The sequence below is a fragment of the Plecotus auritus genome, assembly GCF_963455305.1.
Source record: "Plecotus auritus genome assembly, chromosome: 3".
NCBI classification, from domain to species: domain Eukaryota; kingdom Metazoa; phylum Chordata; class Mammalia; order Chiroptera; family Vespertilionidae; genus Plecotus; species Plecotus auritus.
Genome location: NC_137772.1, coordinates 210121650 through 210136866, shown reverse-complemented (window position 1 = coordinate 210136866; position 15217 = coordinate 210121650). Strand labels below are relative to the sequence as shown.

At 36.1% G+C, this 15217-nt stretch overlaps 1 protein-coding gene across 4 annotated transcripts in view; it reads right to left on the bottom strand.

Annotated features, from left to right (window-relative positions):
* Positions 1–6589: 6589 nt before the first annotated feature.
* TMPO (thymopoietin) overlaps positions 6590–15217 on the bottom strand; it is a 35329-nt gene continuing 26701 nt past the window's right edge. Inside the window, exons 5-9 of one of the 4 annotated variants that reach the window (XM_080663048.1) lie at positions 11656–11775; positions 11461–11556; positions 10938–11048; positions 9610–9698; positions 6590–8836 (exon numbers count right to left, since the gene is read on the bottom strand). In XM_080663048.1, the coding sequence (XP_080519174.1) occupies positions 8551–8836; positions 9610–9698; positions 10938–11048; positions 11461–11556; positions 11656–11775 (702 nt within the window). In that variant the 3' untranslated portion in view covers positions 6590–8550. The remainder of the gene's footprint in view (positions 8837–9609; positions 9699–10937; positions 11049–11460; positions 11557–11655; positions 11776–15217) is intronic. The other 3 variants (XM_080663049.1, XM_080663050.1, XM_080663051.1) reach the window with 3 other exon arrangements.

The window sequence follows — 15217 nt, the reverse complement described above, 5'->3', positions numbered from 1 at the left end:
AGTGGTTGGCAAACTCATTAGTCAACAGAGCCAAATATCAACAGTACAACGATTGAAATTTCTTTTGAGAGCCAAATTTTTTAAACTTAAACTTCTAACGCCACTTCTTCAAAATAGACTCGCCCAGGCTGTGGTATTTTGTGGAAGAGCCACACTCAAGGGGCCAAAGAGCTGCATGTGGCTCATGAGCTGCAGTTTGCTGACCACGGCTCTAGGGCAGTGGTCGGCAAACTGTGGCTCTGTTGACTAATGAGTTTGCTGACCACTGCTCTAGGGAATTCAAAGATAAACATGAGCTGGTGGAATGAGCCTGCTACGAGTTTCGTATCTGTAAACTGAGACAGTATCCTGAATTACCTGGTTTGCCATTGATACAAAGTGCTTAGTTAATAGAAAGGATCCTTGCTGATGCGGTTTGAGCAAGTGCAAGAGCAAGGTGCTAGGCTGTGGTGTACACCAAGAGTGTAACATACAGGAACTTTGTTTTTTTGTTATTGTTTATTTATTTTGAGAGTACATTTATTAAAGCTGAGGACAGTGAAACAAGGAAGGGCTTAGGATAGAAGCAGCAACAAGGGAGAGACTAGGCAGGGCTGCTTTGGCTCTAGAAATGTTATAGAGAAAAGAGGTGAGCCCAGGAGGGGCCCATACTGGACATTTTAGGGAGAAATAAAATGAAAAAGTGATGAAAATAAAATAAAGGGATTAAGTTTTATTAAAAGGAGTAGAAATAGTTCCGTACATCCTTAGAGACATGGGACAGAAGATACCTAACACGTAAATTTCTGTTTATGTCCTGGGTCATCATGAACTGAAATGTACTGTAGTTTTGTCGTAGTTCAAACTCATAGCACTTGTGTGATATTTTTGCCGTAGGTATTAAGGGACCTTCTCACAAATGAGCACAATTTAGGGCAATTTCAGTCAGCCCTAAATGAAATTAAAATTTGCAAACATAATGGAACCTCAGGAAAATATTTGTGTTCTGCTATGATATCTCTAAACTTGGAAGGTAGCCCACTGCAAAGGACCATCTGTAGGGAATCAAACATATGCTTTAGAGAGCAATCACTTCAAATGGTAGTGACATTGATGGACTTGATTCTTCTGAGAAACTACACATTGCTGTTACACAATTACAATTAACCTACATAACACTAGCAGTCACTTAAATTTTATATAATTTCTGGTGACTTGAATCCTTGTGGAAAAGAAACAGTATTTTTCTTTTGATTTCAAGAATGTCAACTTTGAAAAATATTTAAATCATCCCTCATTTAAATGATAGGAGAAAATAAAAATTAGAATTTTGTCAACAACCTAATTTATTTATCTAGGGCAGTTTATGAGTCAGCATAACTTGTTCCTGGGTGTTTGATCAGATTTGATGTCTGAATTAAATGAAAAAGATTATTACTGTTATTCATTTCATTGTTAAGTGGTATGGGTTGAAGCTTAGGAACTAATTTTCTATTTTTTAAAAAATATATTTTATTGATTTTTTAGAGAGGGAGAGGGATAGAGAGCTAGAAACATCAATGAGAGAGAAACATCGATCAGCTGCCTCCTGCACACCCCCTACTGGGGATGTGCCCGCAACCAAGGTATATGCCCTTGACTGGACTCGAACCTGGGACCCTTCAGTCTGCAGGCCGATGCTCCATCCACTGAGCCAAACCGGTCAGGGCTATTTTTAAAAAAACATGATAAACACCTGAAGTCTGTGTAAATGGAAATGTAATTACTCTTAGAACTAACTTGCTATGTTCTTCATACATTGGTGAACACTGAGATTCCTTATACTGTGTTCTTGCACATGAACAGTATAATGTGTCCAGTATTACTACTGTCCTTCAAACAAATTGTACTTAACCTAACTTGTTTTTATGTATTCCTATTATCATAACTTTCATTACACGAATTTATCTCTTTCTGAGTTATGTGGAAAAACTTCAGTCTTAAACATTAAGAACTTCTTATATCTTATTTTGCCATGACCTAGTCCTATTGGCTTCTTGTCATTGTTTTTCTAACACAATCTCCCAATTAGGTCCAATCTTTCAGAAAATATAGAAGCATCCTCCCTAATTGCCTATTTGTCAATATATGTATATTAAAACTGCTCTGTGTAATAGGAATCCAGACCATAGATTTTCAACCTTTTTCATCTCGTGACACACATAAACTAATTACAGAAAATTCTGTGGAACATCAAAAAAATAATTTTTTAACTCATTCACATCAGACAGCTATTGTTGTGTTGGCTGTTGTCATTATTTTATTTGACAATCTAAGGGAAAAGAGGTCAGTGCTCCTGACTAAATAGTTAGGTATTGCATGTTTTAAAAATTCTTGCAGCATGCCAGTGTGCCACAGCACACCGTTTGAAAATTGTTGATCTAGACAACTTAAAAATTTTTGGAATACCATTCACTCTAAGAAATATTATTAAAAAAATAAGAACAAGGCAACATCACATATTTTTTAAAAATTGTTGAAACATTTGAGATATTGCTTTAACACAATGGATTCAAGGGTAATTGGAAAAAAATCATAGGCATGTTTCAACTGTTAAAACATCTAATGTAATATGATGGTGTGAATATGTGTAGGAAAAATGAGTGTCTATCTTAGTATAATAATCTTAAAAGTAATATAATATTTAGGTTATCTGTTTTTAAATTATTTATCTTGGACACCTAGTTTAGGGTACTGTGGATATTTCCAAAGTTCTGTCTCTGGCCTCCCTTCATTCTCTTCCCAGGAATCTCCTTTACTCCGATGGAAATTAGCTTTTATCTTTGTGGGAAATTTTTCAGTATTTTATTTCTTATGTTTCTGGTATTATTTACTTTTTAAAAATCTTAAGTTATTTCACATTTACAGAAAAGATGCAAGAATAGTGCACAGAATGTATATACACCCTTCAGATTCCCTGATTGTTAACACTTTGCCACATGTGTATCATTCTGTCTCCCATCAGTTTTCAGACACACATATAGACATGTACATATACAATATACTTATTATTATGGATAGATTACACATACACACATATGTACCCTTGTATGCACATACACATATTCTTCCTGAATCTACAGGATGCCTAGTTACTCCTACACACTTAAGTGTGTATTTCCTAAAAGACAGAGCACAACCAACAAAATCTGGATGTGAACATTGATGCAACAAAAATTCAAATCAAAACAGAATTACTTTAAAAAAAAATAAAAAATAAAAAAGAATTATTTTTCTTCTAGTCCAGTATCCAGACAGAAGCACATTGCATTTAATATTCATGTCTCTTTAAGCTTCTTCAGTCTGGAACAGTTCTATCTTTGTCATTTCATGGCCTTCGCATTTTTGAAGACAGATATGTTAGAGAATGTTACACAATTTGAATTTGTCTGATGTTTTCTCATGATTAGATTTAGATTAATCATTTAGGGCAGGAATATCACAGAAGTGATTCTTTGTTCTTTTCAGAGTATCATATCAGAAGGCATGTGGCCCTAACCGGTTTGGCTCAGTGGATAGAGCATTGGCCTGCAGACTCAAGGGTCTCACGTTAAATTCCGGTCAAGGGCATGTACCTTGGTTGCGGGCACATCCCCAGTAGGGGGTGTGCAGGAGGCAGCTGATTAATGTTTCTCTCTCATCGATGTTTCTAGTTCTCTATCCCTCTCCCTCTCTGTAAAAAAATCAATAAAATATATTTTTAAAAAAGAAGGCATGTGATGTTGACTTGTCCTATTACTGGTGAGCTGGACTTGGATCACTTAATCAAGGTAGGGTTGTCAGGTTTCCTCATTGTAACTTACTGTTTCTCATCTCTAAGTAATTTGTGGGGAGATGCTTTGAGACTACAACCAACTTTCACCCACTAATTTTCATATCTATCAATGATTATTGCCCTAATCTATTGTGATAATTGCCAAATGGTGCTTTTCTAACTCCACCAGTTCTACATTACTATTGTACTGTAAGGAAGTGCTTTCCTCTCACCTTATTTAGTTCATTCTTCATTTAGTTTTTTTAAAGTATATTTTTATTGATTTCAGAGAGGAAGGGTGAGGGAGAGAGAAACATCAATAAGAGAATCACTGATCAGCTGCCTCCTGCACATCCCACACTGGGGATCAACACCGCAACCCAGGCATGTGCCCTGATCAGGAATCGAACCATGACCTCCTGGTTCATTGGTCAACACTCAACCACTGAGCCACGCCAGCTGGGTGCCTTTTTCCAGATTTATGACTACCTTCTCTGACAGAGATAAAATTGCTGTTCATTATTTTCAATACATTGTCCCTTATTTTCTTTAATCCTCACCCGAGGATATTTTTTCCATTAATTTTTAGAGTGGGAAGGAGTGGGAGAGAGAGAAACAGAGACATGAGAGACACATTGACTTGTTGCCTCATGCACACACCCCTTCTGTGCATGGGCTGCTCTAACCACTGAGCAACCAGTTGGGGCCCGCCTCAGGTTTCTGACCCCCTTCACCTGTGATCACACTTTGCGGTGTAGGCTCCTCGGCTTGAAGTAATAGCAATAGAAAACCAATATCACTCCCTAATTACATATCCTAAGCCTGTTTTCTTCATGGCTCCCAGTGTCTTCTGAAATAAATGTGTTGTTCTTGTTCACCTGTCTCCTAGCCCCTGAAAGGTAACCTAGGAAGGCCCTGCCCCCAAGACCCAGGTCCAGCAAGTGCCACAGAGGAACAGACAGCACACGTGTTGAACAAGTTCCCAAGTGAAGAGCTTTTTTCTGATTTCTTAAAATTTTATTTTTGTAATAGAACTGATTCACATAAAAATACATTATGATTTCTTAAACCTCTTTAGGACATCCCAAATACATTCACAAATAAAAAAATTATTTTTGTTAAAACCTGTATCTTAATCTTTGGTTCAGAAATGCAATTGCCGCTTTGTGAGCTGCCTCGTGGAGCTAAAGGGTCCTCACTGCAGACCAGTCTCACACTAGGATTGCTTCCTGTCCTTAGTCCCCCACTAGCCAAACCTTTGGCCTCTGGTGGCCAGTTGACCTGCGGTGCTTTACACCTCGTCTCGTTCACCTGCCTGGTGTTACTTCTGGTGAGGCAGGGGTACTTCCATCCCAAGACTGTAATGGCCCTGGTAATCTTAGCTCCTTGAGTTCTCGTCCACTTACTTGGGGACCAGGAATTGCAACCATTGGAATTGGGGGCAACTTGGATGCTGTTTGCTCATGGCTACAGGCCTGGAAGGGAAGCAGGCAGTGTGGGAAGGCTCCTCCTGGTGCCGCCACGCTAGCTCTAGCTGGCCCCATGCCGCCCCCATCCACAGCTTTACTCCTGGTTCCTTTTGCGGTTCCTAGGAAGTCTCCCTGGGGTTAAGAAAGCAGATGCTTTGCCTTAGCCAGTTTGGCTCATTGGGTAGCATCGGCCACAGAATGGTCTTGTTCTATGCACTTGATATGTACTGACTTGCTTAATCCTCAAGATAATCCTATGAAGCCCTAACCGGTTTGGCTCAGTGGATAGAGCGTCGGCCTGCGGACTGAAATGTCCCGGGTTCGATTCCGGTCAAGGGCATGTACCTTGGTTGTGGGCACATCCCTAGTGGGAGGTGTGCAGGAGGCAGCTGATCAATGTTTCTCATCGATGTTTCCAACTCTCTATCCCTTTCCCTTCCTCTCTGTAAAAAATTATTTTTTTTAAAAAGATAATCCTATGAAGTAGGTATTTTATTTTAAAATATGTTTTTATTGTTTTCAGAGAGGAAGGGAGATAGAAACATCAATGATAAGAATCATTGATCGGCTGCCTCATGCACACCCCCTACTGGGGATCAAGTCTGCAACTGCGGCATGTGCCCGACTGGAATTGAACCCAGGACCCTTCAGTCCACAGGCCGACGCTCTATCCACTAAGCTAAACCAGCTAAGGCTGAAATAGGTATTTTCTTATTACAAATGAGGAGAGAATGATGCTCCGAGGGGTTAGACCATGCTGTCCGTGTTCATTCATTTTCTATACCAGTTTTATTTAGCCTTGTTCTTTGTATGACTTCGATGGTCCTTCTAAGTTACAAACCTCTAGGGATTTTTAAAGTTTACTTCTAATTTTAAGCCTTTGATGCTGTTTTCTTTCCAATTATAGTATATATATTACTATGAGAATTGACAATTTAAATAAAATCACCTTTGGGGAACACATGAATGAAGAAGATACAGGCACTTCGATCCTTGTGAACACAGCTCCATGATAAAATATATCATAACATCTTTGCTTAGTCTCAAAGCAAGACTGTCATGAGTGCCTCAGAAAAGTTCTAAGACAGTAAAGCTGGGAAAGGGTGGGGGAAGATGACTGAAAAGTAGTAGTTTCTACATTGTAGAGAGAGAGAGGTGTACCTCTGTAAGCTTCCCTGTCATCCTCCAAGTACACATAATGGCTACACACTACTTACCTATGAATAAACAAGGACCCGATTACTACAATGATTAGAACAAAACATAAAGGAGCTGACTGAAAATGAGAACTAAAATGCAACAATCTATAAATACCACGTAAGAAATGTTATCAGGACATTTTGCAATTTGTGCAATCTAAAAAGCATTTATTGCAATGACAAAACTAGAGGTTAACTATTTTTTTATTGTTGAATTATATTGCCAAGTCTACATCTACAGTTTAATCGGGAAGAAATGCTTTGCATTTACATCAAGAACACATTAATTCTAGTGGAGTAAAACAGACACACACAAAAGACCAAATACACATTGGGGGGGGGGGGGGGGGGAAAGACTTTTACCTGGTCCTACTTTCGCTATTTTGGACCACTCCTTTCCTATTAGAAAATTGACCTTACATACATATTAAGTCTGATTTATCATCCCACATTTTTAAACAGTAAATGCAGCTCCTCACAATTTCTAATTATAAACAAAAGATTGAAAACAAAATGGGAAACAAAGTTTAAAAACAAAGGAAGTGAAAGTAGACTGCTGTTACCTTACACAGAAAAGTTGAGTAAAACGTGCCCCCTGTGTGGCTCATCTCAAAGGAACACTTTTACTCAAAGAGGCAAGCATTTCTCACCTGTATGTTTCTCACTCCCTCAGGCCTATAAATGTTTCTGATAGACTGCCAAGTGAAAAATGTCTACAAAATATCTAAAAGCTAAATATCAGGAAAAGAGATAATTCAAATAAAAATTGTTTGCTGGTCTAAATACACACCTTCAGCATTTTCCCTTTTGCAAAAGTATCTTTTTATTTCAGATGGCATTTAAAAATAACTTACATTTTTAGTGTGCTTATGGTCAAAGACTGTAAAATTAGTAACTCAAATGAGTAAGTTTAAAATTTTTGTTTTACTTGATTCTGTTTAAATTTCAATTAACCAAGTTATACATGAGGTAAGTTTTAGCTAAAAAAATACATCAACCACAAAGATAAAGTTAACCACTTCAAGAGTACACAAAAATCATAATGCCCACCTCATATTCAGAGTTCACAAATTCATGTATTGTAACTACTGGGTATCCGAGAAAAGTTTATGTAATTTGAAAGCTAATACTTTCTGCACTTTAAAAGCAAATTATGTTGGGAAACAGGGCAAAAAAAACTTGGCAAAATTTGTTTTTAGTAACAGAAGACAATGCAATAAGGAATTCAAATGGAAACAAAGACCAGTGTGTAAAGTTTCCAACTTATAAACAGACAACACACTTATTTATCTAAAAAATATTTGGTAGCAAACTGGATTGACAATAGTTTTAGCTGTAAATAAAAAATACAGGTTCCCAATTATAGCCTTCTAGCTAGCTAAACAGCTTTTAAAAACATGGGTAGCCAGTTAAGTTTTCTAAAACATATATACATATAAGAATCTTTAGCACTAAAAGATTACTGCTAAAATTCAATTACTGTATTTAAATGGGTCTTACTGAAGTAGGACATTCATGATACTAGAAATTTTTTAAAAAGTGAGTACAACAGGGCTACACTAATAGCATTACTAGTAATAAAAGTTACAGAAGAGATTATTGCTGTACTTTTCCCCATAAACACCATTAAACTTTGTTGCTGTTACAAAAAGTACAACTCCAAGTTACTTTTTCTCTTACCAAATTTCATGTTTCACATATCTCTGAAGTTTTTATTCAGCAGAGAATTCTTAAATCTTTTCTGTAAGAATTCAAAGTATTTAAATGTGTAGCTTCACATTATACATTTCGCCCTTCTTGAAACACAGAAACAATATACATTTTTCTCAAAAATGAAATAAGATGCCCACATTAAAAAAATAAAGTCTACAAAAAAGTTCCAGAGCTAAAAAAGATTATTTGTATGGCACGAAGTGATCTCCTACTAGTCCAAAGTCCAAAACATTTAAATGAAGTCCATTTATATATCGCTTACTTTTCAATGGAATACTATATTTATTGAGGTGAAATCACATTATATTTAGCTCTTGCGTCAAGAAGTGTACACAAATGTTTTTTATACAGTTAATAAAAATAGGAGACCAAGATGAGTGTGCCAAAGAGATATCATTCAGTTGAGACTTTTAGAGTTGCTAAGATAAAAACCAGAGAATGGATTTACTTGGTTGGTTTCCATAGCTTGATAGACCAAAAACAAAAAAACGGCCACAACAACAAACAGCAAAATTTTTATCCACATGGGAATGGAGTGTCCCTTTTTTGTCTTTTCTGGCTTGACATCTGCCAAAGGAATATACTTAGGAATATATTTTGATGAAAAAGATTCCTCCATCCTGAAATCACTGAATTCTAATGGCCGCCCTGCAGCCCCTTTGATTGGTCTGCGACAACTAGCACTGTTGGGAATAAAAGGACAAAGAAAAAAATAGATTTTAGATAAAGTCATGAGTTACATAAATAATATAAAATATCATGACCACTCCTTATTCCAAACACATTCCTTGAGTTAACAGTAGGTAAATGTCACATATAAACAGTGAGGTCAAGCTACTTAAAACTTCTATACATTTTCCATTTTAAAAGTTGCATTATCTTTTATTAAAAAATAATATTCAGAACATTGATAAAGATTCACTAAACTTGCCTTCTTAAAGTCTTTTCAGAGCTAATATATTTAGGAGATAATAGGAAAGAAATAAGGTAGTTTGGTTGTGATCTCTTCAGTCAGGAAACAATTCAACAGATATCTAAATATAGTCTTTTCAATCAGAAAACAGAATCTCTCAGTGATAACAATGATTTCCTTCTTACTAGGTTTCCATTTGAATTTAAAAATAGAAATTAAATAGTAGGTAAATTATTTCTTTACAATCCTTCAGTTTAACAAAGTTAATTTTGAAACGGACTCAATTTTCCAGAATAGGAACTGATAGCTTAGAAGAATTAAACTGCTCCCAAAAGAACAGTTTAATTCTGAGAACACAAGTATAGTTAACTTTTTGTGAAGAATGAAAAATTAAAATTCCCATTTATGTGTATTAATCATGTTGTATACCCTAAATATATATAATTTTATGTGTCCATTATATCTAAAAAAAGTGGGAATAAATAAGTGAATAAAAACGCCCCCATAGAATCCACTAATACTTGTTTCAATGTATCTGAATACCTAATTCCGGTTGGTGTAGATGCTTCAAAGGGAAACATTTCCTTAAGAATATCCCTTTCTAGTCTTCTTTCCTCTGTTTTTTCTCCCACCTAATAAGAAACAAACAACCAAAGTTAAAAATTAGTGTAAACGTGCAACAATGAAAATATATTTTAAATAGAAGTTTCAGAGAATGCATTTAAATCTATTCTAGCTTTTAACTGCCCTTTCTAAATTCATTATCACCAAAGTATCCACACATTTCCAAATTTCTTCAAATTTAAGATGTTAATGTGATAATTGGGGGGGAGGGGAGGAATAGCCACACATTAAAAATTAACAAGTTAAAGTAAAATAAACAAAAATTCAGTGCAGCTAATATGGCAGTGTTAAGTTCCCCCACTGGATTTCCCATGCTTTTCATTAACATTGTTTTTCCTCCATTAAAAACTTTGTAATAAACCCGACTGGAGTGGCTCAGTTGGTTGAGCGTAGTCCCATGAACCTAGAGGTTGCCAGTTTGATTCCTGGTCAGGGCACATGGCAGGGTTTTGAGGCTCAATCCCCAGTAGGGCCCCTGTAGGAGGCAGCTAATCAGTGTTTCTTTCTCATCAATGTCTGTCTCTCCCTTCCTCATTCTTAAAAAAAAAAAAAAAATCAATAAAAACATATTTAAAAAAATATTTTGTAATAAAATAAATGATCAAATATAGAAGATATCAAATATGGACCTTTAACAAATTTTAGTATGTGTTTTAAAGCAGTCAACCTAATCTTCCTAACTTAAAAAAACATAAGATATATATTTTTTTACAGCCTGATTGTTTTGCTTGTTTGTCTTTATGCCCCAATCAAAATAACCTTTGGTAAAAATTCATTAAAACTATAATGCATCATGCAGTTAGCACTTTAAAGCTTAATTATATAGGAGTTAATCAAATGAAGCATCATACAAAGTCATTTTAAAGTCCCATTATTTGACCTTTCAGTGAAAAGATAGTATAGCTTCCCTTACTGCCCAGTTATACTTTCAACTCTCATCCATAACAAAGAGGACATGTTATAAGCAGCACACAAATGACCACTCCCTTGAAAACTGGAACTTAAGAGGCACACAGTAGTAGCAAGAGGATAGTATTAGCACATCATATTACATTGGTTAATTTTTATTGTCACTAGCCAAAGTATGTCTTTAAAATACATGCGCGCGCGCGCGCACACACACACACACACACACACACTCACACAACCCCACCCAATAAAGCTCTGCTCCCTCCCACTTCAAAAAACATAAGTATTTCCTCTTTAAAAGATCAATGATAACATCGATCTAAATTTTATTCATTTACTTCAGCTCTTGTCAATGGTTTCTTTGGTGTTCTTCTGGGTATGTCTGAGAATTCAGTGATTGGCAGAATAGGAGCTGCATGCTTGAAATTTCCAGTCACCCTATTGACAACCTGCCAAGATTCAAATTATTCAGACTCAGAATTATCCAAACATTAACAAAGACATGTGAAAAAAAGAAAAAGATATTTTATTTCTATATTATTTGAACTTTCCCTTAATAAAAATTTAGGCAAAAGGACCCAGAAATGAACATATTCAGTGTTTCTCACATATGAAGCCTTATCACGCTTTAAATATTTTAGCAAAAGTATCCTTTTAATACTTTGGATTCTTGCGCAATGAATTAAATTTATACATATATAAATTGGCTATATGGAAAAAAATTTTAAATTTAGAATTATGTGGGGGAATAAGTTTAACTTATGTTTAAAAACATGTAAGTTTGATAGTTGCCAAAATTCACCACCTCCCCAATTCTAATTACAAAGAATACAACTTGGATAGTTTATTAAACATATTTACTAAGGTTTCGTTGCTTGAAGCCATTATAGTTTCAGCTATGGGAGTACTCTCTGAAATTATTGCACCATCTATACGAAAATGTTCTGAAGTATCCACCTGTTAGTTTGAAAACAAAACAAAAACAATAAATATAAAATAATCACTAAAACCCTACCAATCTGAAAACCCAATTCTAAGCAATAAGCCTTGCATCACCCTTTTCCTCGGAGTTCTTCTCGACCCTCTTGTGGATTCCCTAGTTAATGCCTGCAGAGGTCCGCCTTTTGAAGATCCACTTGTCCATTCAGTCTCAGTTATTCCAGCTTGAGAATAGCTCTAATCAACATCGACACATTAAAAAGTCATATTCTAACATCAAACACCTTAATAATGGCCATATTAGCACAGACAAGCCATGAAAACTCTCCAAATGCCAGCGTTTGCAAACAATGCTATGCCCTCAATATATTTCTATATGTATTGACTGAACTGATATGTAGGTATCAGAAAACACTTAACGTATGGTAAAAATACATTCAAGAGTCCAACTACAGAAGCTCACAAATTGTAATAGAAACAAGCAGAGAAAAAGTGCATCAATTCATCACTGACTCCTTTTGTGACTGCTGTGTGCTATTTGCCTCTAGCATTGCAGCTGCATCTCTGACCATCTACTCAACAAGCAGGCTGAGGCTGAGCATGAAAGACTTTCTTTGACTTATAAAAAAGTCATTTGTTACAAGTCAGAATCCTTTTAAAACAAAACACAAATTTTATAATTGTTAAACATTATTCGTTTCCTGTGGTTAGGACTATTAAACTATTAAATAGAATCAGCTTAAATTATAATCCGTACACAGCTATCTGAACTTAAAAATTCCCAGGTGTCAAACTCTTCTTAAAGACATTAAAATTACATAGCAACGAAAACTTGGTGTCATCTCTTTCATGAACATGCGCACCTAACCTGTCACAGCCAAAACATCCTTCAGTGCTATCCACTCCTCACTACAGAAAGATAACAGTGACACACTATTGTTTTACCTTCCAATCCATGATTCATTTCTTCCTTGAAAAGCTGAGTAATTTTCCCTCATTTAAAAAATAAGTTACCAGTCCTTATAAAATAGCTTGAAAGCCATTAGACTAGTGCTTCTCAAACTATACTGTGTGTTTCAACCAACTGGAGCTTTTGTTAAAATGCAGATTCTGATGCAGCAGCCCAGGTATGGGACTTTAGATTCTGTACCCAAGCATCAAGCTATTCAATGTTGAAGCCACTGTTACCAGATGATCCTTTAAAATTCTTTTAACTAGAAAATAGCCATTCATGATTAGCATATTAGAGTGCGCATATATGGTCACTTTTGCTTTCAAGCTAATATTTTATCTAGATAAAGGGTGTTTTTTTTAAATATTTGAGTCAATGTCTGTTAATTTTAAAGGTGAATATATTTTACTCTTGTCCTGGGACAAGAGTGGTCACCCAATAAGTATGCTTATTTGGTTGGAAGTATTAGTACCAAACCCCACAAGATACTGACAATCTCAGTGGAGTGATTTTATAGTTTCCCTTTGACTCACAATCTGAACCTCTGAGTTCTTTTTCCTGCTCTCAATTAGGAAATTTTTGATGAATGCAAACTTTTTTTTTTTTTTAAAATATGGAACGCTTCACGAATTTGCGTGTCATCCTTGCGCAGGGGCCATGCTAATCTTCTCTGTATCGTTCCAATTTTAGTATATGTGCTGCCGAAGCGAGCACGCAAACTTTTTTTTTTTAATAGAGCAGTTCTGCCACCTTCTCCTCTCCGTATTTTTTTTTAAAGTCCATTTTATTTTTTTTAAATATGTTTTATTGATTTTTTACAGAGAGGAAGGGAGAGGGATAGAGAGCAAGAAACATCGATGAGAGAGAAACATTGATCAGCTGCCTCCTGCACACCCCCTACTGGGGATGTGCCCGCAACCAAGGTACATGCCCTTGATTGGAATTGAACCTGGGACCCCTCAGTCCGCAGGCCGATGCTCTATCCACTGAGCCAAACCGGTCAGGGCTGAATGCAAACTTAATGTTAGTTAAAAGAAAAATTTGTGAACAAATTACATATACATATAATAAATGCTTACTAATAGTTAAGTTTCTGATTATCTGAATAGAAGGAAACAATAGTTTCAATCTTTGCAGCACAGTATCATCTGGAAGCTTTTTAAAAAACATCCTATATAATAAAAGCCTAATATGCAAATCGACTGAACAGCAAAATGACCAGTGGAATGACCACCAGGGGGCAGACGGTCAATGCAGGAGCTGCCCCCAGCCCACAGGCACGAGGCCAGCCAAGATGGGTGCCAGTGACCCCCCCATCACCCCGTGGCAGGGCTTAGGGACCCTACCTGTACATGAAATTTTGTGCACTGAGCCTCTAGTATCAATATAAAAAATATACCCTAACCAACCCTACCTTAGACCAATCAAGTCAGAATTAGAAGGGCCTATACATACTAAATATTTATAACGCCTAAAGGGATTCTAATGTGCAGCCAGAGCTGAGAACTTGTTTAAGATAATATAACTAATTTATGATGCACCTCATTGCTTCCTCTTTAATAATCAATGCCAGCCCTAACCGGTTTGGCTCAGTGGATAGAGCGTCGGCCTGCGGACTGAAGGGTCCCGGGTTCGATTCCGGTCAAGGGCATGTACCTTGGTTGTGGGCACATCCCCAGTAGGAGGTGTGCAGGAAGCAGATGATCGACGTTTCTCTCTCATCGATGTTTCTAACTCTCTATCCCTCTCCCTTCCTCTCTGTAAAAAATCAATAAAGTGCCCTAACCGGGTTGGCTCAGTGGATAGAGCGTCGGCCCGCGGACTCGAGGGTCCCAGGTTCGATTCCAGTCAAGGGCGTGTACCTTGGTTGCGGGCACATACCCAGTGGGGAGCGTGCGGGAGGCAGCTGATCGATGTTTCTCTCTCATCGATGTTTCTAACTCTCTATCCCTCTCCCTTCCTCTCTGTAAAAATAAATCAATAAAATATATTTTTAAAAAATCAATAAAGTATATATTTTTTAAAAATAATTTAAAAAATGGTTAAGACTGTAAATTAAAATAAAATCAATGCCAATATAAACAATTAGAAGTATTTTTAAAATATTCTAGTTTAAAATAGTCTAGGTAAAATGGTCTATCTGGTATTATCAAACTCAGTATTTTAAAATTCTTCAATGAATATAAAATTGCTTGAAAGGTGTAATATTTACCATTTATGCAACTGATACAATATAAAGATCAAACATTTTACCTATATCCATGAAGGTAGGGGGCTTGGGGAGATAATGTCTTTTTTCCTTAAAATTAGTTAGCTACCAAATTCCAGGACTTCCCATGTTATGTTTTATTTTTAATAAATAACTAAAATAATCCCTTCATCAAAAATTCTTATAAAACATCTATTAAAACTATTATGGTTAATAAAAAGTTCCAAGTACCATTTAACGATTATTTTCTTCTATGAAAGGAAACACAAGAAACATATTTGTTGCCTGTGGGAATACCTGGGAAAAGGGGTGGGATGGATACTTTTCTCTATAAATTATTTATACTTTCCTTTGTTCAGGTTTATTAAATTCTTTGGTTGAGGACTATTAATCAGTTTTATTCTTGACTATCATTATCTAATTTAGAACTAGTCATCTTCACAGAAAATACAACCAGAAAAGATATTCTGAAAATTAAAAAGAATTTTTCTACCAGAATCCACTATACACAAGTTTCT